The sequence below is a fragment of the Ascaphus truei genome, chromosome 4, assembly GCF_040206685.1.
Source record: "Ascaphus truei isolate aAscTru1 chromosome 4, aAscTru1.hap1, whole genome shotgun sequence".
In the NCBI taxonomy this organism is placed as follows: domain Eukaryota; kingdom Metazoa; phylum Chordata; class Amphibia; order Anura; family Ascaphidae; genus Ascaphus; species Ascaphus truei.
In genome coordinates this window covers 22,736,574-22,762,670 of record NC_134486.1, presented here as the reverse complement: position 1 = coordinate 22,762,670, position 26,097 = coordinate 22,736,574, and the positions used below count along the sequence as shown (strand labels likewise).

Genomic DNA, 26,097 nt, shown 5'->3' with positions numbered 1-26,097 from the left:
TATTGGCCCCTTACGTGAGGAAACTGCCCCATGTTACATGTACTATAGTGTGGTGCACCTGCTAGCTTACAGAATTCCTGAGTCTTCCGCGGTGATATGGGGAAATACATCAGGACTGGCTCGTGAGGTAATGCTGAGAACTACTCACTTCTGGTACAGCGCCTCCATCTCTTCCAGGTCCCCACGACAGCAGGGAGGAGTCTCTGAAAGAGAACCTCTGGGTGCAGCTTCCCCCTGAATGACTCCACTCTCCGGCAAGAAGGTTCTTTCAAATTGGATATTCTTTATTGTCATCTTTAGTGGCAGACTGCCCATCATTGCGGCCGGTCTCTAGCCGCTCATCATAAAGGCTGCCCACCTCAAGGAAGTCCCTGGACACCACTCCAAGTCAGGGCCCTAGAAGCTGTCCTTGCTCTTCCCTTACTCTCTAATAGAGTAAGGGGAATAGTCTGCCCACCTCTCCCCTAGGGGAGGGCCACAATACTTGCCAGGGCCCTGGCAATGTGTTGGGTCAGACAGTCTCATTCAAGTGGGATGAGACAATCACACACCCTAAATTCAGGCAGTGTTGTATACTATATAGCTCCAGTAGGCACCACCCCTGTGTCACTGTTATTGGACACAGAGCATGATGTCACTTCCTTCACTACACAATACACATCACAGGGGATGAGGGCAAATCTCATGATTACTCCTGGCAAATCTGCCCTTTTAACGGATTATTGCACAGGAGGAGAGAGGCATGAAACCCCAAAATTACACAGGGCTACATATGTCTTTATTTATATAGCACCAAAAGTGTACTCAGCGCTTCACAAAGAATACAGTACGGGGAATTATAATAATACATAAAGTGCAGCAAAATCAGACAATAGGAAAGAAAATCCCTGCCCCGAAGAGCTTACAATCTAAGAGGTTTGATGGGGAATTTACAGAGACAGTAGGTGAGGGAATAAGTGCTGTAGATGGCAGTGCTTGGTCACAATGGGTGGTAGGAGTCACTGAGTGTGGGTGAATAGCCATGAGTGCAGGCTATTGGGATGCTTTGTGGGGTGAGTTTTAAGGTTAGTCAGTATAGAAATGAGGGTTAACACAATTTACTGGGGAAGAGATGGCAGGGAGGCGGGGGTGAGATCAGGTGTGTATGTATTTTTAAAAATATTTACAGGTCCCAAATCTCAACTCTCGACAAAATACAGCAACAAGTTCTACAGTGCACACCTGGATTAATCCCTCTGCTGTGTAAGGTGGCCCCTCTTTCAGCAAAGGCGTTAATAAAGGGTCTCGCCATCTCACAATGGTACTGATCCGGGCGGAATTAGGAAGCACAGAATCGCTATGGTGGCTGAAGTTGAAGCTGAAGTCGAAAGCCTCAGAAAACGCCTCATTTTCCATGGGGCTTCTGGAATCGTTTAATCAGTATCGCTGACCTGGGGAAGAGAGGAGAACTCTCGAAAGCTTGTCTTATAATATCAATTGATAGTCCAAATAAAAAAGGTACCACCTAATACCAAAGTACTCCATAAACTTCTGGAGGCTTTGAACGGTGACGTATATAATTGGGATGTAAATAGACAACAAGAGGCAGTTTCTAAGGGTAAAAATCATTGAACCGTCTACTTTAGAATAGGGATTTAAGCGTGGTGTTTCCCAATAGCCTCGGCAGCCTGAAGTGACTGCCTGCTCTGTCCCCTGAGCATTACAGGAAGGGGGGGAAGGAGCTACGCTTCTCACTGCAGGATTCACAGGGCCGCCTGCTATCAGTTTCCCTTTAAATGAAAGTCCAGCCTACTGAAATTGACACAGTTTTCCTGTGCCAACCAATAGGAGCCCTGAGCGAGTGCTGTGTTTGCTACAAGTTTCACATTGCTAGAAGGCAGAGACACAGACAGAGAGGCAGTGTGTGAATGTGTGTGTGAGAGGGAGTGTGGATGAGGGAAGGGAGGAAGAAGAGGAAGGTATGGCTGGCTGAAGAATAATACTCAGATGGCATTTTAAGTAATTTACCATGAACTAGAAAAAGGGGCTCCGGCCGATCGCAAAGGTTTCTGCCAACCTTACTTAACTTACATCAGATAGAAGCCGGAACCTTACAAATATTCTGCTAAATCATTGTTTCACGTCTGATTTAAGTAACTGAAGCAGGGGAGTTTTTTTTCTTCCTCTCTTTCTTTTTTATAGAAGCGATTTCTTTCTTGTAAGGAATTTATTTTGTGTGGATTCTAACAGCCTACAAGCCTACGTGCCTAAAAAGATTCAAAGCACCTGGAGGTTCATTGCTTACAAACTATTTTTATTTGCAGTGCTACATATGCGTGTGTATGTCTGTGTGTGTGTGTGTGTGTGTGTGTAAATGTGTTTAACCTCTTCCTTGCCCTTCGGATTTGTACAATGCTGAAGGTTTTAACCAAGAAGCTCAGGAACCAGAGTTTAAGTGAAATTCAGCCTTTTCAACTAAAGGTAAGACCGGTGCCAACACTATATATACAGTATATATATATATATGTGTGTGTGTGTGTGTGTGTGTATATATATATATATATATATATTTTTTTTTTTTTTTACGTGTATTATCGAATGCCACATCTTACGTGGATTAATGTCTACGTTACATTATGGTAAGACTATAGTTAGCTCCTTGGCGGTTGAAAACTCTGAGAGCGTTGCATTATTAATTCAGAGATCTAACACCTTATGGCAGCAAGGAGGTAGGAGAACCACAGCTTGCAAAGAACTGGAAATTCAAATGCAGAGAAGGGTGACCGGCCTTATAGCCTGATCCCTCTTTATACTAATCCCCGAAGCATTGCCGGGGCTCTGCAGGTCACCGGCTCCAGCAGTGGAGAGGGCTAATGGGAGAGTTTTTGTGCCTTTTACCAAAAGACCTTTCCATGCAAGTTGGTGTTGGAAATCTGCAGCTCTTGCTACGGGTAGCGAGTCATGGCTGTGTAAATGGGTTAGGCCTGCCCCAAGTCTGTTGATACGTACTTCTAGTTTAACAATAAATATAATGGCTTCTATATTTTAATATACATTCTAACAATGTTTATTGTGGTTTTTACCGCAAAACTATCAGCTCTTGGTCAGTAAAGTGTTATGTATTTAAATCCTGGCATAAATTGAGACTAAGGGCCACCTTTACTAAGCCATGCTATTCTGTAAGACCCCTGCTGGCGCTGGAAGATAACTTATGGCCTATTCATGTGATTGAGCTGTAACGTGTCTATGTGTAGAGAGGTGTTTGTGGCTTGGCCCGGCTTTGTAAATATGGGCCTAAATGTTTTAGGGCATCCTGAATAACTGAATCAGTGGTGTCACCTATGGCCAGGCAGCATTCGTAGGGCTAGGCGTACATAGCTCCGTTAAATTCGGACTCCAAACGTGACGTTACCTAAAACGGAAAGAGACGTCATGTTCACAGAGTACCCTGTGTACATGGTCTCCTCAAAGCTAATTATATTCCAAACAACTCTGACTGTTCTACATCTCATTAGCATGGACTTAAGGTCACGTTATTGTTACATAGTTACATAGTTATTATCCTCCAATATTACGCCAGTCTTGGCGTTACTCCTATCTACACCCCAAAATAAGGGCTTTTACTGAAGTGGAGAGAGCCGAGGGAGATAATGCTACAGTATGTTATTTAAATCCTGTCTTCATGTGGCTTTACATCCAGCCAGACACTACAAAAGCCCTATGTCAGTGTCTGTATAGAAGTAACACCAAGTTTAGGGATAACTTAAATCTCGCACTGCTAAGTCCCCGCGTTAACCGTAACAGACTTTTGCAGATGTGCGATGTTCTAATAACACCTCATTTGCATATCATAATCCATAATTAAGCCACGTTTCCTCCCGTAAAGAACCTGGCATTAACGGTATGTTATTGTCCTTTGCAGATACATTGTTACTATTAATGCGATGCTGGGTTCTTGCCAGGTTCTGGGACTTACCGTAACAGTGCTTTGTCTGGGACCTAGCACTGTAGGTAGGAGGGAGCATGGTTAGAGGGATGTCTCTGGTGAGTGTGTGTGGGACTGTTTTTCTGAATGGATGTAGCTGCACTCCAGGGCAGGATCAGACACTGGTATGTGGGACTGTAACCTGAGCTAATTAGAGAGAATATCCATGGATGCCACATGAGCTCCTGTACAAGCCAACATACTACACTTAAATATAAAACAGAAACTTTACTACATTATTAGTACCAGAAACAATATAATAAAAAAGCAACATAATCTTATTTAGAAAGTCTGCTTATGCACATAGCATTGATGTACAGTTTGGCGACCATTGACTGAACTACGGAGACCATTGGAAGTTCAGTTCTTCCTCTAGTGTCTCCAGTGTATTTTGAAGTCCACAATTCTCCTTAAGAGACACAATGTAGATTTGCTTACTTTGTTGTTCTATCTATAGTGAAGGGTTACCTATTCAGTGTTCTGTAAGACCATCTTAAACCTCATTCATTTGTCTTAAAGCTGTGTGTGTGTGGAGCTCCACTTTGGAAGTCCTTGTGTTCCCCTGCTGGACTCTTGTGTTCTAGTTTGGGAACCATACATAGTTTTATTATGCAGACTCAATGGGGAATAGGTTAGCACAGTGGTGCGCAAACTCCCTGTTACCCCCCTTACCTGCTGCCTCCTTGGTCGCGCCCCCCTCGCCTCTAATGATGTGTCAAATGACGCTGCGGGGTCATGTCACGTGACGTGACCCGCGGCGATATTTGACATCATGTCTCCATGGTAACGGGCGTCATTTTATGCCGCGTTGCCATGGTGACGCGTGGACAAGAAGCCGGTAAGTACATTTTACCGAGGCCTCGTACTCTTAGCACCTGTGCCCCCCCAATAAAGTCTCGGCGGCGCGCCCCCCCAGATTGCGCACCGCTGGGTTAGCATCTTGATTTCCTATGTAACTGTGGATTTCCCTTCCGATTCTCTCCTCTCTGGTGTTTTAAATTTATTTCTGTGCAAATCACCAAAAACGTGTAATCTATATACACAGATATACCGTATGCCGAGCTGTATATAGAATGTTGCACCAGTTGCAGAAAAAAAGTGCACTCACTCGATTTAACAGAAACACCTCGGGTGCACACCTATCACCTGTGAGGACGTAATTAGTAACTAATGTGTATCCTTCTGAAGGAGGAAAGAGGTGGCACTTTTACGCAAAATAGAAAATTCTTTAATAAAAGGGATCGACAGTTTTGGTCCAAAACTCAGACCTTTGTAAAGGTGGCAAAGGTCTTGAGTTGTGGACCGAAACATCGATCCCTTTTATTAAAGAATTTTCTGTTTTGAGTACGTCCTCTGCGGTGTCACCTCATCCCTCCTTCGGAAGGAAAACATTCATTATAGAATGAAGCAGGCACAATGATTTCCTGCCCCAACGCGTTTCACAATCCCATTTTTCGGTATCTACGGCGCAGGGAGATAAAAAGACTTTTCCAAGATCACAAGGAGAGATCACACTGGGATTCATACCGCATCCATCTGCTTCATGAGCTCATCAATATGTGCTGACATTCATATCTTCATGTATTTTTCAAACATCTTTGCTCTGGTTTGGGGGTTATTTGGCAACATCTTGTTATGGACCTTAAAAACAAAGTTCTATTGTGCACTGTGTAATGTTTTTTTCTCACTACTGAGTCGTACTGGGTTAGATTTAGTGACTACTCAACCTGTGTTTAGGAGAGTAGAGGATACATGTATTATTAAGATCCCTGACTCCTCAGGAGAATTAGATATTTGGTGTTGAACTGTAGCAGGGGCTCACTTTCACCAGGAGTCCAGTAGCTTAATTGCCCCCATGACTTTTAAACATTAAAATCAGTTTACCTGCAGTTTGTGATTCTTCATTAAGATGCCCAGTAAAATTTGATGTGACTATATAAAGCAATGTAAAAATGACCAACCCCAAATAGGTTTAGTGGTCAAGCAATGCTTAAATCCGCAATTCCATAAAAAAAAACACAAACCATTTTTTGTCTTCATAATTGGAACCAGGGAGTACTCCGGTACTGAGTCTCGCTGTTTTCAGCGCCGGAGACCTCCTTGTTCCTGAGATGATTAGTACTGACAATGCCAGTGCTCCTCAGGGGAAATCCATAATTGGGCGCCGGCATCGACCAATTGGAAGCCACAACCGATGCTTGTGGGGCAGGCAAGATTTGCCAATATTCCCCAAGAAGGAGCCCCGTAGTGTACACCAGTAATTATCTTAAACTAGGGGGTTTCGGCACTGAAAAAAGCAAGGTTCGGCACAAGAAGTTCCAATTATATTATATAAACAAATATTATTTTTTTGAGATTGCTCCTTTAATAGGAAAATTACAAATATATAAATATACTGTATATTTTAAAGACAATATTTCAAGATCAAGTTTGCAAATAATGCATGTGATAGTATTAAAAGGACAAATATACCCAAAGGAAGAAAGTCCTAATAGAGGTACAAGCCTAAATACCAAATCTCGTTGTGCAGATTCGAAATTCCACATTGCTTTTATAGCCATAAAACTTAACTTTAATTACACAACTATAAAACATGATGCACACCCACATTTTCAAGAGACACAAAAAAATAGAATAAAAACTTATAATCCTTTGTGAGACCAAAGTTTTTTTTAAAAATATTTCTAGTTGAGTAAAGCCAAAGGTCCTCATCATACATCATGCTCCTCTTTTCCTAATGTTCCTAGTACGAACTGACCCAAAAATATAGTTTTGGGACCTATTAATAGACTAGAGTTTATTTGTGTCCCTATTGGCACTTTTGTTGATCCTTAAAAACCCCAAATCCCATAATCTATATATGTTTAATGAAGCGTAAATTGGTGGCGAGAGATTGGATGTTTGGGGATAAGAGGGAGAGGAAAGTAGAGGAGTAGAAAATCTCTACCTCCTTATATCGGATGAAAAGCCCTTAGTTTATCTGTTTCTTTGTAACAAAGCTTCCTTCATATGTTCAACACATGAGCTCAGGAGACCAATGAGGAGCAGATTGGTATGATGTCCTACAGAAACGCAGAGCGGTGTGTCACCCGTGCTATGACGTCACGCAATTAGGACATCCGCATAATGTCAAACGCAGTTGCCACAGAGTGCACCGTACGCGCGTTTCACCTCCCAGCGGCTTCTTCCAGGATAGCATTGCATTGGGCAAAAATGCAATTTCATAATATTGTAACTGCTACTTGTTGTCCTTCAAACATTGAAACAAATGTGAGACCAGCCACCATTAGACCCATTCTCCAATTGCCAATTGGGTGGCGATTTTTCTTTTTATTGTTGGGTATAAATGCGGGAATGGGACCAAATGACCACCGTCATTCGCCACTGGACTCCCCACCGCTGGCCGCTTCTAAGGTCAGTTTTATTACTGTTTAGGATAGGGAGTTAATTTAAGGGGTTTTAGTGGTTAGGGTAGCGGGTTCAATTAAGGGCTTTAGTGGTTAGGGTAGGGTTTTTTAGGGTAGGGGGTTTTAGGGTGAGGACTTAGCGTAGGAGTTTTGGGTAGGGGGTTAGTCATTTACCTTAGCGGCAATGCGGCCAGCGGCAACAGGTCCCGGCGACGGGGTGAGTCACAGCAAAGCGCCGGTGGCCATTTGGTCGTGGCTGAAACAGTAATGACTACCAGTTACCAGCTGATACTGGAACAGGTTCATGAAGTTTTCAGATCAATTGATTTTCTCAAGGGGGTAGAATGCTACTAGCAACTGTATACAGTATGGGGAATCATTATTAAACTGCTGTGGTTTTGAGCCTAGTTGACATTTAAGAAAGTGATTCACATCGAGAAGGGCAGGTGATCAATGCTAAACTAGAGTCGTTATGTAAGGCAGAAATACATAAAATCACGGTGTTCGCTTGTCCCCCTGTGTGTTGCCTGTACACTGTCTCGTGAGGCCATGCTTTTTGTCTTTAGAGGTGAGAAACTTTGATGAACTTTCATTTGAGGTCGCGAGCCATGCATAATTTGCCCTCTTTGAGTCGCGAAAAGGCCGTGTTGTACCGGAGCTCTGCATGGCAAGTCAATCTGCATTGCAATTTTGTTTAATAAGCTAGTTCACGAAATTCTGTAAAATAGCCAGATTTGTTGAATGCTGTGTGTATATACAGCGCGCACTCTTTGGCTCACTCTCTGAAACGACCCTTAATTTTGTGAATGCGCCTTGGATAGTTTCACACATTTCTAGTTGAATAATTAAGGATGTAATGTACAGTAAGCTGCAACAGGTGATGTACACTCCATTTTTCCCAGTGGTGATAATGTTGGGACACTCGGGGACAATGGGTTTATGTGATAAATGATCATGGCAGTCAACTGAAAACAAAGCCTCCATGTCTTACCTGATTGGCTGCTGTGTCAATGACATGTTAAACATTGTGTATAGCATAAGGCAGATGTGCCAGATCACCTATATAAATTGCCAAAGTAGCTCAGCACGCATTTCCCACAAACACATTTTCCCTTTATATAATCTTTCAACAAATCTTTTGATTCTTCCATCGTTAATGCTGTCGCACTGCTCGCTGCTCGCCATACCTGGGTTTTTTGGCTGATGTGTTTAGCTAATTCTTCCAAACCTAGAAGTACTATTTTATGTTAATACACATTTTAATGTTTGCAAGGAGAAATGTTATCTTTCATCAGCCCTTGTTGATTCACTGCTGGATGAAGGCCTCCCCAGGGATCTTCCATGTACAGTGGATGGTTATTATTATTATTATTCCTTTTAAAACAGCCATTACTTTGATGTTTTTTATTTATTTTTTTATTTGGGGGTGGAGGAGGGATTTGTGCTCACCTTATTGCTCTACAACCCTCTACCCCACTTGCCGTTAAACAAACCCTTAAATCAAGTATTATCGTCCGGTAGAATAAAATGTCCGTCAGGTTTTCTGATGACATCATGGCTTTCTCCGACTGTAATATTTAAAAAATGAAGTTAATTTTCCCTTTCGAATCTCCATAACTTGCCTAACTTGGAAGAAAAGTTGGGAGAGACCGATTCAAGCAAGGACAGAAAAGGTCTTCAATAAAGTCCCAAAACGAAATTCTTGGGTGCTGAGCTTTTGAGGCCTATTTCCGCAAGAGTGGGTGCTCTTATAGAACATTTTGTATTGCCTACGGAGAAGTACAGTGATCACAAAGGCTGAATTAGCAGCTTACATGCTTACCTCCCATAAATACTGGCCTAGTTCTATACGCAGTTTCAAAGACCAATGTGGTTATTGAGGTTATTAGCGTAGGGTGACCAGATGGGCAGTCCCGGTTTTTAGGGCTCGGTCCTGACTTTTTCGGGTGCTGTCCCAGTTTTTGGATCCCCCTGGGGAGCACTGACTGTGCATGCACGAAGAGAGCCACCGCGCATGCGTGATCGGCACATGCAGGCTGGCTCCGATCGCGCATGAGCAACCGGCATTCACGCACGCACAGTCAACAAGAGCCAATCGCGCATGCACATGAGCAGCCGGCAAGTGCCGATCGTGTATGCGTGGTCAGCAAGCGCTCTTCGCGCATGCGCAGTTGGCGCTCACCGACTGCGCACGCGTGACATTTGTCCCAGGTTTTTGCCAGGACATATATGGTCACCCTATATGAGTGGGATGTCGGTCACTTTATCAACTAATAATAATAAAAATTATCTAACAAACCAAGAATCCCCTAATGTGGAATGGCCTTCCTTTTCTACCTTCTGTAGAGGTTCTGTTTTTTTTTTCTTCCTGTTAAATTATTTTTCTTGCAACTATTCATTGTCCAATATAATTACCATTTTATACAACAAACAAAAAATAGAATAATGTTTTCTTTCTTGGCAATGTCAATCTCATTTTTTTTTTTAAATACTAATTATATAAAATGCTTTTGTTTACTTTTTTTTAATTTCTGGAATTCTAAAAATCTTTTTGGGACTGACTATTCTAATAAACTTTGTATTTGACCAATTCAATACTGTACTTCTCAAATAACTATTTTGGGAGTAAAATTTCCTACCATAACTGTGTATTTGTCATATCAGTTTAGTAATGTATAACACAATAGGAAACGAATCAATAACACAGGCAGAATGAAATGTAGAGGGGAAATGGTAAGGATTAGGAAAACCAATAATAATAAAAAAAAGTATTCTGTTATATGTATAAATGCTTATAGTTTGGGAAATAAGATCCCAGAACTAATTGCAATAATGACAGAGTGACTTAGATATTGTGACTATTACTGAGTCATGGTACAATAACACTCAGGACCAGGTCAAAGCTATACCAGGTTACACTATATTTAGAAAGGACCAAGTAGGGAAGAGGTGGAATGGAATATTTGGTCACGACCATGTCTCAATAGTTTGGCTGCAGAGGGATCCGCCTCTGCTGGACCCTCAGCTGCAGGCCGCTTCCACGATGAGGTCAGTTTTAAGGATAGGGGGTTACCTTTAGGGGTTTTAGTGGTTAGGGTAAGGGGTTAAGGTTTTTAGGGTAGGGGGCAGTGTTAGTATTAGGGGTTAAGATTAAGGGTTGTAAGGGAAAGGTCTAGGGTTAGGGACTTGCCTTTGGGGCGAAGTGGCCGGGGGCAGAAGATCCCTGCGGTGATATCACCTGCGGCTAAATGCTGGTGGTCACTTAGCCACGGGGAAACAGTCGCAACCTAATGTCCTAGACTGGGGAGGAGGCATTGCCCTTGTGAAGAACCAGATAAAAGATACATTAATCTAAAGTACTGGAGATTAAACCTGGGACACAGCTCTTCATTTGTACTGGAGTGGTCTACAGACTCCTAGAAAAACCACCAACAGAACTACAGTATATTACCGGTGTAGTTCCAAATGACTGGCAAAGAGCCAGAGTAATAGTCCCACTTAACTAACGTGAAAGCAGGCAGGGAGCTACAGGACAGTGTTATTTATGGCTTGTTTGAATCACGGGGTCTCCAGAGCTGAACTGTGTTCATTTCAGCTCTGGGAACCCCCTGCTTCCAGAGATACTTACCTCCGTAGGGGGTGACGTTATCCCCGTGAGGTTTGAATGTTTCGGTCACGCGTGCCAATAGGAAGCGGCACCTGATGACATCATTATGTTAGGCACACAGTTACTCTGACTGCAGAGATTCCGGCACCGCTACGAAGGTAAGTATTTCGGGAAGCAGGGGGTCCCCAGAACTGAAATTAAACACAGTTCAGCTCTGAAGAACCCCTGATTCAATCTGATAATAAATAATTTAAAAAAACGCAATGTAGCCTGTTCTGCTGCTTTAAAAGACAGAATTGTTAAATATCTAAAGTCCAGCATGCATTCTGGATTTACTAAGGGGAGATCATGCCAAGCAAACCTAATTGTTGTTTTTTTTTAACCTCTGGGTGACTAAGGTAATAGATCAGGGTGGAGCAGTTGATGTAATTTACACTGCCCCGCATAGAGAACTGATAAACAAACCAGTTGCAAGGCTTGATATTGGATTCTAAGGTGGTTGAATGGATAAGACATTGGTTGAAGGAAAGGCAACAGAGGGTTGTGCTAAATAGAGTCCATTCAGAAGAGGCAACGCTGACCACTGGAGCACCTCGGATGTGTATTGGGACCAGTGATCTTCTTTATCAGGGTCATTACAAATACAGCAGGGCCCCGCTCATAAAGCTGGTTCCGTTCCGGGCCACCGTCGTAAAGCGGAAATCGCCGTAAAGCGGGGCCCTACAGTACTGTATTGTACCTTTGAAAACAGAGTCTTCTTGTTACTCCCATAACCGATGTTGGGCATCAGGATCTGTCCCTTGAACCTCCTGCGGACTCTGTTGTCAATACCCCTGGGCTTACGCCAGTTACGCTTAATCTTGACATAGCGAGCTGTAAACCGACTGTTTCGCTGAAAAATGGCATCTGACAAGGAGTTGCGCTCGCACTAAAACTGTTGTTTAGTGACAGCCGGATACTTTGCTGCTGTGCGCGTCATGCCGAAAATCGCCGGAAAAACGGAACAAGCACCGAACCTAATGAATATGGGTATACATTGGGAAGTGCTGTATGAGTGGAACGCCATAAAGCGGAGCGCTGTAAAGCGGGGCCCTACTGTAGTCTGGAAGTTGAAGTGTGCATTTTATGCAGATGACACAACGATGTGCAACAGGGTTGACATTCCTGGTGGGGTAAACAAATTGTTTAATGGTTTAGGTAAATTAGGAGGAATGGTCAAGAGTATGGCAATTACATGCCAAAAAGTGCTAAATAATATACTTGAGTCACAAAAATCCATGGGTAGAATACAGGATAGATGCCAGTCAACTACTGTGGAAAAAAGGCACTGGGGAGTCATTATTTCAGCGGACTTAAAAGTTGGCGAGCAATGGGTAAAACCAACAGGAAGTTAGGTTGTATACAAGGAGGTATTCGGAGCAGAAAGGTAGTGATGTCACTATATAGATCATTGGTAACAACTCACCTAGAGTACGGTGTTCAGTTCTGGAGGCTGAATTGGAGATTGTGCAAAGAAGGACTACTGAAGTGGTGCGTGGTCTACACCTTAACACTGATTAGGATCCTGTAGTCTTTCCTGATATGTACAGCATAGATGCGTGAGGGTATATGATCAAAAATGTCATCTACGTAAAGGGTTTCAACAAAGGGAAGCATGTTTCAGAGAAGTGATGGTGCATGAGGTCAAGCTCTGAAGAAGGAGGGTGGCAGACTGAAGGGAATTGTGAGGACGTCTTTATTCTCAGGAAGGTTGGTGCATTTGTAGAATAGTCTCCCAACAGAGGTTAATATAGTAAGGGAATAAGACATGCTCGGGATAGACCTGAGTCTATTCTAAATACAAAACAAAGAGGTTCTGATATTCTACAGCAGATGGGAAAATTAGCAGTCTAGTCTGGGCCAAGTGGTTCTTCTCTGCCTACAGATGTTGTGTTTTTGTCTTAAAACCTCAGAAATTATATAAAGTTAGAAAACCAAGTTTTGGCCTGGAATCCTTAAAGTCTAGAAAGCTTAACCCTATTTACGGTCAGTGCCATGAGTTTCTGAGCTAATCAAGAATTCAATAATAAAAATCCGTCCAGCATATCCAATAGTTTTTTTATTAAAAACTTATTGCTGGACGAATTACAGCAGTTAACATTGTATAATTGTACTTAATTTGTGTCTTTTTTGCTTGTTAGGAACTGCCAAAATATCCCTTTATTAAGTAGGGTGTTTTTTTGTTTGTTTTTATTTTAGCACCTAGAATTAGTGGCTTCCCCAGAACAGCTCCAGGGATTGGTAAATTGTTTGTTCTTTGAAGAGCTCATCATACAGATGAAAGACTTATTGTTGTGTGCTGACATTTTCTATCTGTCTCTTTGGAATTCCCACGGGTGCCTTTCCATTGATATACCGGTGATGTACTTGGGACTTGTTCTGAAACCAAAAAATTAAAAACTCATTAAACTGGGTGGGATTCCTCGCAGTTGTGCTGCTGGCAACTTTTCCCACAATTGGATTACTAGTATTCTCTTTCATAGGAATTACAATGTATTTGTAACAATTTTTGGGATTCCATATTCCAACAGTTTATGGTTGAGTGTCTGAATTCAACACTGATGGGTTTGGCGCGTAGGACAGAGTTGGATTTTACATTTGTTGTGAACAAGTTTATACATTCTGGCTTGGAAGCACATCACTGCCTACAAACGTTTACAGATGGATAAAACGAGTTGGAAATACAGTATATATATATTTGTTTATTTATTTATTATTTAATTTTTTTGTACCATAAACGGGCTTGAAGAATATCTGGCATAAGGTGTAATGCAGACTTAACTGGGGAAGCAACCCTATTCAATTTGCTGTAAATCTCTATTTCCTGTGTTGGAGAAGAGCTAGAAGAGCTGGGAGTACAATCTCCTCCAGCATGGGGGTGGGGGAGGAAGAGCAGTTTTAGTATTTTCAATGGGGGCCTGAGGCGGTAGAACAGAAAATGACCTCGGCTAAATGAGTCTTCAGCTGGTGAGAATTTGTCCTTGGGCCTTTATGCTGTAGCTGCTGATAGGAAAACATTCTATTTTCCTAATATGAATTGAGTAGATTGTAACATCGCCGTTTCAACCATGACACATCTGAACTAACTTTAATTAAATGAGTTACAGTTAATAACATGTTCTACGGTTATATACTGTATTACAGGTTCGCCGACGAGTATTCTAAAACTTGCCTTAAACTTGCCTTGGCAAATCTGGGGCTATCACCAACAAGACCCAGGTACATGCTGGGTACATGCTGGGTACATGCTGGGTACATGCTGCAACATTTCAGTGACATTTCTGCTGAGACTAATGGCCCATCGGATTAACAGCGGGGATCCCTGGCAGTCCCATTCAGTTTCAATGGGACTGCCAGGGACCCCCTGTGTTAATCCGATGGGCCATTAGTCTGTCTGCAGAAATGTCACTGAAATGTTGCAGCATGTACCCAGCATGTACCCAGCATGTACCTGGGTCTTGTTGGTGATTGCCCCAGATTTGTTTTAGAATACTCGTCGGCACTACAGTAGATGCTACAGCTATATTATATACTATACTACATGCTATAGCTGTATACTATATTACAGTGATTCCTAATAGAGGTGGGTTCGTGAGGTGTCTCCAGGGGTTCGCAAAAAGAAATCTGTAATGGAGTACCCCAGGCTGTACGGGGGGGAGGGTGACGGGTTCCTGATCCCATGCGGGGACTGCGCACTTAGTGAGGCCACAAATGCACCTTGGCGTGGGTGGTATAGCTATCAATTATAACCAGGAGCTTCCAAAGTCACTTCCCTCAATGCTTTGCATTCCCCTTGGCAAGGCATTGTGGGACATGACTTTGGAAGTGCCTGCAGTAATTGACAGCTATATCACCCATTGTTGTCTGTGCACACCGAGGTGCAGTTTGGGGCCTTAAGTGTGTGTTCCCCCCACACGGGCTCTGGACACTATATACTGCCTGGGATCCCCCACACAGGCTCAGGACACTATACTACCTGGGATCCCCCCACACGGGCTCTAAACACTATATACTGCCTGGGATCCCCCATACGGGCTCAGGACACTATACTGCCTGGGATCCCCCACACAGGCTCAGGACACTATACTGCCTGGGATCCCCCACACGGGCTCAGGACACTATACTGCCTGGGATCCCCCACAAGGGCTCAGGACACTATACTGCCTGGGATCCCCCACAAGGGCTCAGGACACTATACTGCCTGGGATCCCCCACATGGGCTCAGGACACTATATACTGCCTGGTATCCCACCACACGGGCTCAGGACACTATACTGCCTGGGATCCCCCACACAGGCTCAGGACACTATACTACCTGGGATCCCCCACACGGGCTCAGGACACTATATACTGCCTGGGATCCCCCACACGGGCTCAGGACACTATACTGCCTGGGATCCACTACACGGGCTCAGGACACTATACTGCCTGGGAACCACCACACGGGCTCAGGACACTATACTGCCTGGGATCCCCCACAAGGGCTCAGGACACTATAATGCCTTGGATCCACCACACGGGCTCAGGACACTATACTGCCTGGGAACCACCACACGGGCTCAGGACACTATACTGCCTGGGATCCCCCACACGGGCTCAGGACACTATACTGCATGTGATCCCCCACACGGGCTCAGGACACTATACTGCCAGGGATCCCCCACATGGGCTCAGGACACTATACTGCCTGGGATCCCCCACACGGGCTCAGGACACTTTACTGCCTGGGATCCCCCACACGGGCTCAGGACACTATACTGCCTGGGATCCCCACACGGCTCAGGACACTATACTGCCTGGGATCCCCCACATGGGCTCAGGACACTATACTGCCTGGGATCCCCCACACGGGCTCAGGACACTATACTGCCTGGGATCCCTCACACGGGCTCAGGACACTATACTGCCTGGGATCCCCAACACGGCTCAGGACACTATACTGCCTGGGATCGGTGAAACTGTTTTGTTAGATCGGCAAAAGATCTATTAATTGGGGGTCCACAGAACAAATATTTTCTAGCAGGGGGCGCACAGTGTAAGAAGAAGATTAGGAACCTCTGCTATATTATAATGTTTACAGTTACATTGTACGTTGGTCTCTAAATCATCATCAACTATATATACATATTTACATAGTATAAACTGTCATTTTGTCTGATTCATGTACTTTACACAGAATGGGTCACTAGTATATTCCAAAAGTCCGAATGACCCCATTGTGTGGCTCTATTTGGGCAAAATAGAAAGTTGTTTATGTTGTTAATGCGCTTTTGTCGTTTTCAGGTTTAATAAATGAGATTTTACATTAAAACAGTATCGTGTTTGTTTTTGGAGACCAAACCATGGAAAATAGGGCGTAGGGTCCAAAGAGCGTTTTCCTGCTTAATTTGTTCATGGCATCTGGAAATGAAACACAGGACCATAACTTTATTTTAAATCTAGTTCAACAAGTGCTCTATAAATCACGAACTATAATTATCATACAGAGCTGGTCTCTTCCAAGGAAAATATCAGTGGGATATGGAAGTTCTGTACTAAAAGGTGGCATTTCAACCTCTTTCTTGTTAGCGGTGTAACACAATCTGACGCAGACCCCACCGGCAGTCAGGGAGTCATCAGAAAACATACATCTGTGTGGGTCACTGCATTGAAGAGGGTTAATTAAGTGACCGCTTCCATGAAATTCCATTATGCGGCTGCTCCTATGTAATGTATCTGTGCGACATACTATGTATTAAAGCGATTTTATGTGCAATAAGAGACAGTTATGTAACCTACCCATGTGCACAGCTGTGCTGACATACAGGCGCAATGAAAACTAGCAGGCAATGTAATTATACTACCGGAGGCACCCGGGAGATAACATGGTTTATCCAAGGTAACATGAATTAGGAATGAAACTAGATATTCTTTCCTAGCCCTACGCACCTGCTTTTTTTTTTTAACCCCTTTTGGGGCAGGAGCACTGCATTGCTGATTCCTCTGGTACTGAAATGGTTAAATGGAGGAGTCCCATCTAACATGGGGGGCTTGACAAATTTAGACTATAACCAAATCATTTGTTTTCAAGGGGGATAAATCCGCCCTTTTGGTACGAGCCGGCGTTTTGAGGTCTTCGTGTAATATCTTGCACCTTTTTTCAACTTCTTCTTTCTTATATTTCAGCCGCTCAATTTCTTCCGGGTTCCGTGTTTTCGGGTTATCGGAGCACTAGATTACTAATTGTTATAGTCCCGTGAGTACACGTGTACCCTGTAGGTTTGTATAATTTTTGGGGCCAATACAGAACCCAAATCACCAAGCCTGCTCGCATCTGATTTTATGTAAAACGCCATGCAAATGGCGCACAGCGTCACTGGCAAAGCAAAACTACACCCGAGCATTCAAATATCCCCACAAATATATATATATATATATATATATATTGAAAGTGCACAACCCAAGTAATGTAGACATGGCTAACATATCTATTCCCCAGCACAATATACAGCCGGGAATCTGTGCTCAAAACTGTGGTCATCAACTTACACCAACTTCAGATTTTGCATCAATTAAGAAAGGAATAGTACCCGTCATTGCCCCGTGCCCCCTGAGTACACTGCTACCAGATATGTATAGGTAATCTTTATTGAAAACGGTGGTCTTGGTATTTTTTCCATAAGTTTACTCTTACGTAACATTTTGATATTCGCGGCACGACAAAACTCCACCAATTGCATAAATACACCCACTAAAGTATAGATTTTCTCAAAGTACCCACACAGAATATTCTAAACTTTCTTTTCCATCCCATGCAAACGGACAGGTGGTCCTGCAGCAAGAGACATGCTGACAGCCCCATCACTTTGCACAGTACTAGTCATTTCCTCCTGTGCGACACCTTTCTGTGGTCTCTTGAATGCTTTGTCTATACCAGGGGTGCTCAACGGCAGTCGTCAAGCCCTCCCCCCCCCCCCCACAACAGGTATAGGTTTTCGGGATACCCCAGCTTCAGCAGCCTGAGTCTCTGAGCCACCTGTGCTGGAGCTGGGATATCCTGAAAACCTGACCTGTTGTTGGGGGGAGGGGGGGATTTTTGGGAGCTTGACGACTGGAGTATACTGTTCTCCAATAAGATTTTTTTTTTTCCCTTTCTTCTCAACTTCTTACTTTTAATTTCACCCTATAAACTGTGTGTCTGGTTAAAGTGTGTGTCCTATAATTAACCCAATCTATTATTTTCCTTGGGCTATGTACAGTAGTTTATCACAGTTACATGATTTATCAACTACCTAATCCACATGTAGAAGGTATCACCATGTAATTGTATTAAAATGCTCTTGTTGTAAAGTGAACCCCTATCCTAAGCATTCTTTTGTAGCGGTTGGACACGTGTTATGCAAGAAAACAAAACAAAAGCTGACTGATGCTCCCTGGCGGTCCAGTGTTAGCTGGGCTGCTTGGGTTCGCTGGCCCTGGTGTTTTGGATTCTCCATCAGAACCACTGCACCAAGTTACTGGAGCATCCAAATGAATGAAGCTGGAGCCAGGTGTGACCATGAGGCTTCCCTAGAACTACACTGCTCTGTCCCTGGTTCGGCAGCCTTCAGCATAATTCCCTGATCTGTGTCTGCAGGCCAATGCCCAACCCCCCCACCTTCTGCAAACCACACACACTGCATGTAACTTGTACCACTCTCGCACCCAACTCTCTAGGGTCTCGCCTACCTAATCCTCCAACAGGTCCCAAGCTGGTCCCATCACCTCAGTCCCTACTACTTGGCCTGCACCATCTTCTTCTGCTTCGATCCCTGTTCTACTTTTCCCCTCAGACTCTACAGCCTAATTGGCTCTCCTGTGCTCCTGGTTGGACATCCTGGCCTCTGTCAGGGACCTTCAAGCTTGAAGCCTCCATCTTTTGCCCTCTAAACTCTCCCAGCTCTGCAGTCAGGCTTCAAGGCATACAGATCCCTGGAGTTCACAGCTCCCCGGGCTCTTACCGACCAGGACCGCTCCCCTCCTTCTGAAAGCTTCTCAGCCCCTCCTTGGGCTTTTTATGGTTGGCCACGCATCCAGATTATAATGGCACTGTTGTCGTAGGCTCTTTATCCTGTGGCATCATCTATCCTCTTCGGGGCTTGTGTGGCAAGGCCAAGTCTGATGACATCAGCCCTGTTTTCATGGGTTTATCTGTAAGCTCTGTTACAAAAACTTCATGTATGTATGTATGTATGTCTTTATTTGTATAGCGCCATAAAATGTACATAGCGCTTCACAGTAGTAATACATGTCACATAAATAACAAATATAAATAACAGATCATGGGAATAAGTGCTTCAGACATACTGTAAAAGTAACATTAAGGAAGGAGTCCCTGCTCCGAGGAGCTTACAATCTAATTGGTAGGTAGGGAGAACGTACAGAGACAGTAGGAGGGAATACTAGTAAGTGCTTCTGCAGGGGGCCAAGCTTTGTGTCATGTGTCCATGATTATCCAGTGCTACTCATATGCTTCTTTAAGCAGATGTGTCTTAAGGTGGGTCTTAAAGGTGGATAGCGAGGGGGCTAGTCGGGTATTGAGGGGAAGGGCATTCCAGAGGTGTGGGGCAGAAAGTGAGAAAGGTTTAAGGCGGGAGAGAGCTTTAGATACAAAGGGGGTAGTAAGAAGACTTCCTTGAGAAGAACGCAAGAGTCGTGATGGTGCATAGCGAGAAATTAGGGCTGAGATGTAATGAGGGGCAGAAGAATGTAAAGCTTTAAAAGTGAGCAGTAGAATTGAGTGTGAGATACGCGATTTAATCGGAAGCCAGGAGAGGGATTTCAGCAGGGGAGACGCTGAGACAGATTTAGGAAAGAGTAGAGTGATTCTGGCAGCAGTGTTTAGGATAGATTGTAGGGGAGACAGGTGAGAGGTAGGAAGGCCGGACAGCAGGAGGTTGCAGTAATCGAGACGTGAGAGAATGAGGGCCTGAGTCAGAGTTTTAGCAGTTGAGTAACAGAGGAAAGGGCGTATCTTTGTGATATTGCGGAGGAAAAAGCGACAAGTTTAGAAACGTTTTGAATATGAGAGGAGAATGAGAGAGAGGAATCAAGTGTGACCCCTAGGCAGCGTGCTTGGGCTACTGGGTGAATGATCATGTCTTGCTTCTTGTAAAATTGAAAGTATTCTGCAGAATGGAGAAGACTAATAAAAACGTATTTATAACCAGTGCTGGCTTTACATAACATCCATGTGGGCTAACATCTCTCTGAAGAAGGCAAATAATTAAAGGGGTCGGTTAATAAAACCATATCACAATATGGCCCTGTCCCTGCTTTTTATACTATGGCCCATATTTATTAATACAATCCACACAGCACATTAAGGAACCATAAAAGGCAAAGGAACATTCACCTGCAAATCAAGCAATGTAGTATATCTTACCCAATGTAAGAAATGCCACAATATGACGTATGTTGGGGAAATCAAAAGGAGGAACCACCCCAGATGCACCATATCTGATCCTGAGACAAGAACACCAACTGGTCAGAAAGAGCAAAAAAAAAGGCAGCTCACTGCCAAAAAAGCAGGAGGAGGCTCACAAGTACAATAAAAAAGTTTATTCCATAAAGGGATCAAACATCACCCCCAGACAGCATCAAAAGGCACCACACCAACGCGTTTCGGGCACTGTGGCCCTTTATCAAGGTGTACACCAACTGGTCAGCCCTGTTCACTACCTGGAGAACCAACAAATCTCAGGACAGACGGACATGGGAACTGAAGTACTGTACGATAGTGCATGTGATGAAGTACTGTACATCAGTATTTTGGAATCCGGAAAAAAGGGGCTTGAATGAGGATTGTGGAGTTATGACACACTGGAAACCTGTAACACCTGCAGCACCTGTAGGGGGAGGGTGTGGAGAGAACGTACCTACAGCTCTATTTTACACACCTGCCTGGTTATACTGATACCTGAGGACAATACCCCAGCCTCAGGATACTTATCCCCTAAACACCTTATTCATGGATGTACAAACCAGAGTACAGTACCTCAGCTGCGGGATGCTAACCTTCCTCAGTCAGACGGGGAGACCCCCTGCTGTGATAAACCTCTTGCGTCCTGTATTGAAGCCCCCCAGTTTAGAAATCCCATCAGAAGAGACCTCTGCAGTCTCAAAAGCTTATGCACAAGAAAACCTTGCATGGTTTATAGGTTCATTAAAAGTCATCAATGCCCACAAAGTATATTACTCTGTCTACCCCACAAACCCTTTAAGATCCTTTCAGCTGCGGTGGCAACCAATGCCAGACTATTTTAGCTAGTGTAGTATTATACAACAGGACCAGGAGCTGTCACATGTCCTGATCACCCACGATCTTAAGGACTGGAGTTGAGCACCCTGGAGTTGAGCACCCTGGAGTTGAGCACCCCTGCCTCAACTCACGGATGGAGTCCAGATCTGTTGTTCTTTATACTGTATGGGTGAGCAACACGTAAGCTTATAACATTAAAAACTCTTGAGCTATTAAATCAATAAGTTGTTCCAACTTTAAACTTTATAACTAAGCAATATATTCCGCTGAATGAAGGAATGCATATTTTCTCCATTTAATCTTGGCCATTACCTAAGGTGTTAAATGGATATGCATGCTTTCAGCTGCAAACTTCGCATAAAATTGTTGACCTCCGGGATGACCTTGTTCATTACAACGGGCTGTTTACTCTACTGCTGCCTTTCAGGAAATGAGGGATTGTTAGGTCAGGGATGAAAGTTTGAGGACAGTATGAACTATTATTAAACATTGCTTACGTTTTATACAAAAAAGCAATTGGAAAAAAATTAAAAATAACTATATATATATGTGTTGAATATCAAAATGAATGCGCTTGTGGGTTAGGGCAGGGTGCTCAACTCCAGTCTTCAAGCACCCTCCCTCCCTTTCCCTCCCCCCCCCCCAACAGGTCAGGTTTTCAGAATATCCCTGCTTCAGCACAGGTGGCTCAATCAAAGGCTCAATATTTGATTGAGCCACCTGTGCTAAAGCTGGAATATCCTGAAAACCTGACCTGTTGGGGGGGCTTAACGACTGGAGTTGAGCCCCCGTGGGTTAGGGGGAAATCTCCTTTCTGATGCGAAAAACTATTTAGGAATACTTGGGGTAATACAGTGCGACAAATGAGAGCAACTTGTTAATCACGTTTTATACCCCCCGTCACCTACGTGAAGCACAAAATAACAAATAAATAGGGGTCGCAAGGCAAAGGACAAATTAAAACCTATTAAGGAACTACCGCTTCAGATCACTGCTCATCAAATGACTCATTAGCTGAAGCAGTGTGAAGTATGGAAACGGTTCTGATGCACTGGGGCGTCTCTCCTTAGTGCCGATCGCGGCACTCACGGGAGCTGTTGTACGATAGTACTCTGACTCACTGCTTTATTAATAACTACTACTGTTTCAACCACAAACTCTTAGGCCTCGGCTATAGTGGGCGCGTGTGACGGAGCGCGTGGCGTCACGCGCGCCAGGTCGGCCGAGCGATCTGTGGACTATGATCCACAGCGACGGGGAGGCGTGGCTGTGACATCACGAGGCTGGTTCGCCCTCATTGGCTGGAACCGCTCATGTGATCCAGCCGCTGCGCGACAAAAAACAATTCTCTTGTCTGCTGAAAACGCTGTCGCGCTTTATCGCACGCTTCATAGGTGTGCGGCCTGTTGTACGCACGGTCGCTCACACTATGGATGTGGTCTTAGGCTCTTACACTGGGCATCATGTGACCATTGGCTGACGTGTGTGTGTGTGTACAGTATATACTGTATGTATGTATATATATATATATATTTTTTTTTAGATACATTTTGCTAGTTAAATAATCTTACTTTTTAAATATTTGTGTAAATTTCCATTCCTATAAAACACAATCATTGTAAAAGCGTTGCTGGGGGGATTTTATTTGGGGTGGGGGAACTGTCTCTCATTGGAATAAGGAAGGCAATCGGCCTTACAGGGATTAGAACTTTCAGTGTAGAAATGACTACGGAGGACCCCATTTGGGACCCCATACTGAGGACATGCTTGAAAACGAGAGGTAACTCTCAATGTATTACTTCCTGGTGAAAACATTCGATACATTTGTGGAACCATCTTGATCTCCTGCTGTTACGTTTGGTTGAGAAACCGTGACGAAAAGCATTATCGGGAGTATGAGTGAGACGTCTGATGCCCAAATAATACTGATGCTGCATCTTGCATTAAACATGAGCAGCTTCAATGTGGCTCCCACCTGACCAGCGATGTTTAGCTCACTGGTATTGTCATTGCTTTTTCAGCGGGTGAAGAATCTACTCTCCTGAATATATATCTGTATATCTATTGCTGTGTACATGCAGCTGTATACCAACAAAAATAAAGCCCTCTATGTAATAGTATGTGTGTGCTAGGGTGGAGGCCTGACTCCACCTCCCCTGCAATTGGGAGAGAAGATTCAGCCTGCAAAGGACCAGGCTGGAGTCAGACAACGCAGCGGGACACGCATGTTATAACAATACTTTATTAGAAAGAGTCACTTATTTAGTCCCGGTCGTATAACTAAAGGGGCCACTGTTGGTGCCAGAACAGCGTTGGAGCTCGTGTGTTTTTTTTTTAAAAACAGTTACAGGTCAGATACTTTACAAAGCGTGTCTGTGGCAGGCTACTTAGAAAGGATACTGATGCGCTGGTGGGGCGACCCCACTCTCTCCCCAGATTCATTCTCGCTTTATTTACTCCCAGCTTCAAACCAACATCCCTTTCTCTGGTGAAGTACAGTATCAGTCCTGGCTCTTATCCGCTGTCTTCCTTGTGTGCTCTGCAACCCGCTGTCTTATTCGACGGACTCCTCGAGACAGGTCCTCTCTCTTCCTCTGCATGGGTCTCTCCCTCTCTCGTGCTCCTCCCAGCCGATCTATAGCCTCACTCCTCTTTCCGTGATCATGACTTCTCAGTGTCCTATAGTCCTTTCTTGTGCTCACATCCATTGACCAGAAGCCATGTCCATTCATACACTTGGCTGTCATTGGCATAGCATGTTAAGTCCTAGTACCTCCTCCCGGGCGCATATAAATGTATATATTTAGGGCTGTTACAGATTTTTATCCTTTTAAAAAGAAAAGACAACACGTTTTGAAAGCATGTCCTCAGCTTTGTGTCTGTAGAGCGTTTGGATATCCGTCCGGGATGTGCCGGAAGGGTCACGCAGTCAGAAAGCCAAGAGCTACACCACCAGCTGTACTAATAGGAACCAGTTTGTCTTTCCTGAAGAAGACACAGTGTAGTTATTTATTAGAAAATCTAGCCACACGGAAGGCATATATTTGTGTGACCTTTTGAAAAAGTTTCCTTTGTTTTAATGCAGCAATGGATGCATTTAAGAGTATTTACTCTTGATAATGCCAACATTTATATTTTAATTCCCACCTTTTTATTGTTCCTTGCATTGAATGTTTCAACGGAGGTGGAGTTTGAATAAACCACATCAAATCTTGAGGGTCTATGGCTGGGATTCACTAAGCTCTGATATGGCATATGGCAGCACAATTTTACAGTAAATGCCCTTGACTTAAATTAATAACGGTCCCCTACCCGGTTTTGGAGATCAGCGCATCACCCCCAAATGTTTAATTTAATGCACTGCACGGTTTCTTTGCTCCTGGTTGCATCAAAATCCAAGAACCCTTTTAATCAAGAGGTTTTGCCATGTCACAAGTTGTAATTTTTTGATAAATAACAGGAGAAAAAAAAACATTGTACATAAAATCACAGTCCTTGTAACCCTTGGCTTGCCCCCAAACGACATGGTGAACATGGAGAAAACATTAGAACCACATACCATGATATATTGAGATCTACTATAACATAAAAGAGCCTCTCTTTGCACCAGTCCTGCTATAGAATAGTCATGATGCATAAACAATTCTATACCTTGGGAAAATGGTATATTAGATGCTTGCAATGTTGATACTAAAACTGTCTACTGTTTTGGTATTTATGCTTCCTGTGCCTCAATTGGCTTTGTCAGAATATGCAGAAGTTGGTACTCTTTTTATAATTGAAGCCAGAAGTAACCCAACATGTATACAACCTTTCTGCTGCCCTTATGACTTACGCAATATCGCAGGGCGCCAGCACGCCATAGCTCTTTATACCATACCGGGTACGTCATGCTATTTTTCTTCATTTTTTAAGAGTAGATGGAGTTCACCAAACATAATCGGAAGGGAAGTGGGCAGGGGGGCAGTCATGAGTATGGGATCGTCACAGCAGCGAGCTAGCAAACAAGGACATCCGACACCGTGGAGATTAATGTTGGACCTGTAAGAAGGTACCAATATATCCTCTAACTTTTATCAACTATATTTATACAAACAATGTTATATTCTGAAATGCCAGATGCCCTGGTAACATAGGATGATTTGTGATGGTGAAATAGGTTTCAACCACACATTATATAAGTTATGGTGGGTAAAAAAAAGTGACAACACCCAACCGTTAAATGTACAGCAAATGAAAATACCACTTATTCTGGACCCAGGCCCACAGTTGCATGTGAGTAGGTTCATGAAGCATAAACTCGTCCCCTTTAAAAACACACAAAGTCCTTCTATTTTCTTTAACTTTATTGGGTGGGATTGACAGAAATATAAAAGCACTTGCATGTAGTTTTGTGGTAGGAAGTGGCTCTTGTGAGGGGAAGGTAAAAAGGAATCCTTTTCTAAGGGAGCAGTGGAAGATGCAACTACTCACTTTGTCTGCTGATGATAAGAGGAAGCACACTTTCCTTTCCAGACAGGAACAAGCAAAGGGGCAAACTAATAAACAGAGAAAGGCAAGGGGAGAGGGCTAAACCAACTCAAGCTATGAGCAGTGAGAGGTTGCCAAGGCAACTGCCTGGTGGCTTGTGGAAAGGCTATATTGTAGCAATAATGTTGCAACTACACAGCAGCACTGGCTGCTTCAGAGCAGGGAAACACGCAACTTTCACTGGGGAGAGCTGGCAGCCTGAGAGCAGAAAAAATACACCGAAAATAAACAATCCTGTTCCAGGACACCACTTGTGAGCACATTCACATGT

At 43.7% G+C, this 26,097-nt stretch overlaps 1 protein-coding gene across 2 annotated transcripts in view; it reads left to right on the top strand.

Moving 5' to 3' along the window:
• The first annotated feature begins 1,861 nt into the window (after positions 1-1,861).
• Positions 1,862-26,097, top strand: part of LOC142492602 (uncharacterized) — a 152,320-nt gene continuing 128,084 nt past the window's right edge. For both annotated transcript variants that reach the window (XM_075595402.1, XM_075595400.1), the window contains exon 1: positions 1,862-2,460. In XM_075595402.1, the coding sequence (XP_075451517.1) occupies positions 2,392-2,460 (69 nt within the window). In that variant the 5' untranslated portion in view covers positions 1,862-2,391. The remainder of the gene's footprint in view (positions 2,461-26,097) is intronic.